Genomic DNA, 1,179 nt, shown 5'->3' with positions numbered 1-1,179 from the left:
AGCCGGCCCTCGGCGGCGTGGGGTGCTTGCCCGAGTTGCCGTCGGTAGTCCCCCGCCCCGCGGAAGAGAAGAGGGCGCTCAGAAAATGATTGGCTTTCCAGCAGGGGAGGATGAAGGGGTTCTACCCTCTCTCACCACCTACCCCGCTCCCTGTACGGTTACCCGAACGCCCTGTGTCACGAACTTCTGCAGGGAAAACCGGGTCCCTCGTCGTCCGGGCGGCGACGGGCTGCCCCGAGCACGGCCGCCGTTCTGCCGGGCACGGCGCGACTGCTCTGCGGGAAGCAATCCTTACGAATAAGGCTGACGGGGGCGGACAGTGGTGAAATCGCTGCCCCCCACCCCTAGGGGTGGGTAGAAGAACAGAGAAAAAGATAAAAGTTCTCTAAGGGGGTGATGAGGCAGAGGCAGGAACTGAACCCACATTTCCGGACTCCCCACGTTGCTGCCAGCGGCGCAGGCCAAGCTGCCTTTTTCGGCTGTGAGAAGCGTTGCTTTACCATTCGTTCTGCATTGTGGGTGACCTGTGCCTGGAAATCGCTACGGGCTTCCTTGCTTCGGCTTAGCCCTTACACGTGTTCCCCAGAGTGCTTGTGCGTGCTTTCCCAGGTACATCGGTCTGCACACGCTCGTGCATATGAATTGGTATATGTAGGTATAACGGCTTTAATTACATCTGTTAGTGCTATATTGCTCTTTATTTTCTTTATTGAAAGACCAGTAAGCTTTTAAAACATTAGCTTCATCCTGACATAGGTCAAGAATAGCCTCTCCCCTTGTACCTGGGAAACTAAAGCACAAGGAGATTTGGTAATTTGTTCAAATTCTGTGGAAAAGCCCAAAACATCCGATGAGGGTACCCCATTTCCCTTTTGTTGGTGTCTTTATTTCTAAACAACTGCAGTAGCTCCAAATAACGTACAGGATCTGCATATCTGAAAATGTCTTTTACTGCTGGATGGCTCAAAAGAAGGTTTGATATTCCCATGTCACACACCCAGGGTGAGATGAAGAGTACAAGATACTTGCAGTCATTTCTCATATCTCAGGCCCTTCGACACAAAAAGCGTTGCCTGCAGGCGGAGCTGACCAGTGACATGGCTTCTCGATCAGCGTTTTTGTTGTTATCTTTGTGTAGGAAGTCACGACTACGGTGGGTATTTCCATTGTACCAAGTCC

At 52.0% G+C, this 1,179-nt stretch overlaps 1 protein-coding gene across 1 annotated transcript in view; it reads right to left on the bottom strand.

The window, feature by feature from the left end:
* The window catches only part of LOC103918020 (uncharacterized oxidoreductase C663.09c-like), a 19,788-nt gene that overhangs the window by 11,055 nt on the left and 7,554 nt on the right, over positions 1-1,179 (bottom strand). Inside the window, exon 2 of the mRNA XM_009325258.1 lies at positions 163-275. Within this exon, the coding sequence (XP_009323533.1) occupies positions 163-275 (113 nt within the window). The remainder of the gene's footprint in view (positions 1-162; positions 276-1,179) is intronic.

Source organism: Pygoscelis adeliae, unplaced genomic scaffold, assembly GCF_000699105.1.
Source record: "Pygoscelis adeliae isolate BGI_AS28 unplaced genomic scaffold, ASM69910v1 Scaffold36, whole genome shotgun sequence".
Taxonomy (NCBI): Eukaryota; Metazoa; Chordata; class Aves; order Sphenisciformes; family Spheniscidae; genus Pygoscelis; species Pygoscelis adeliae.
Note: the sequence above shows the minus strand (reverse complement) of the source record. Positions and strands in the feature narration are given on the sequence as shown.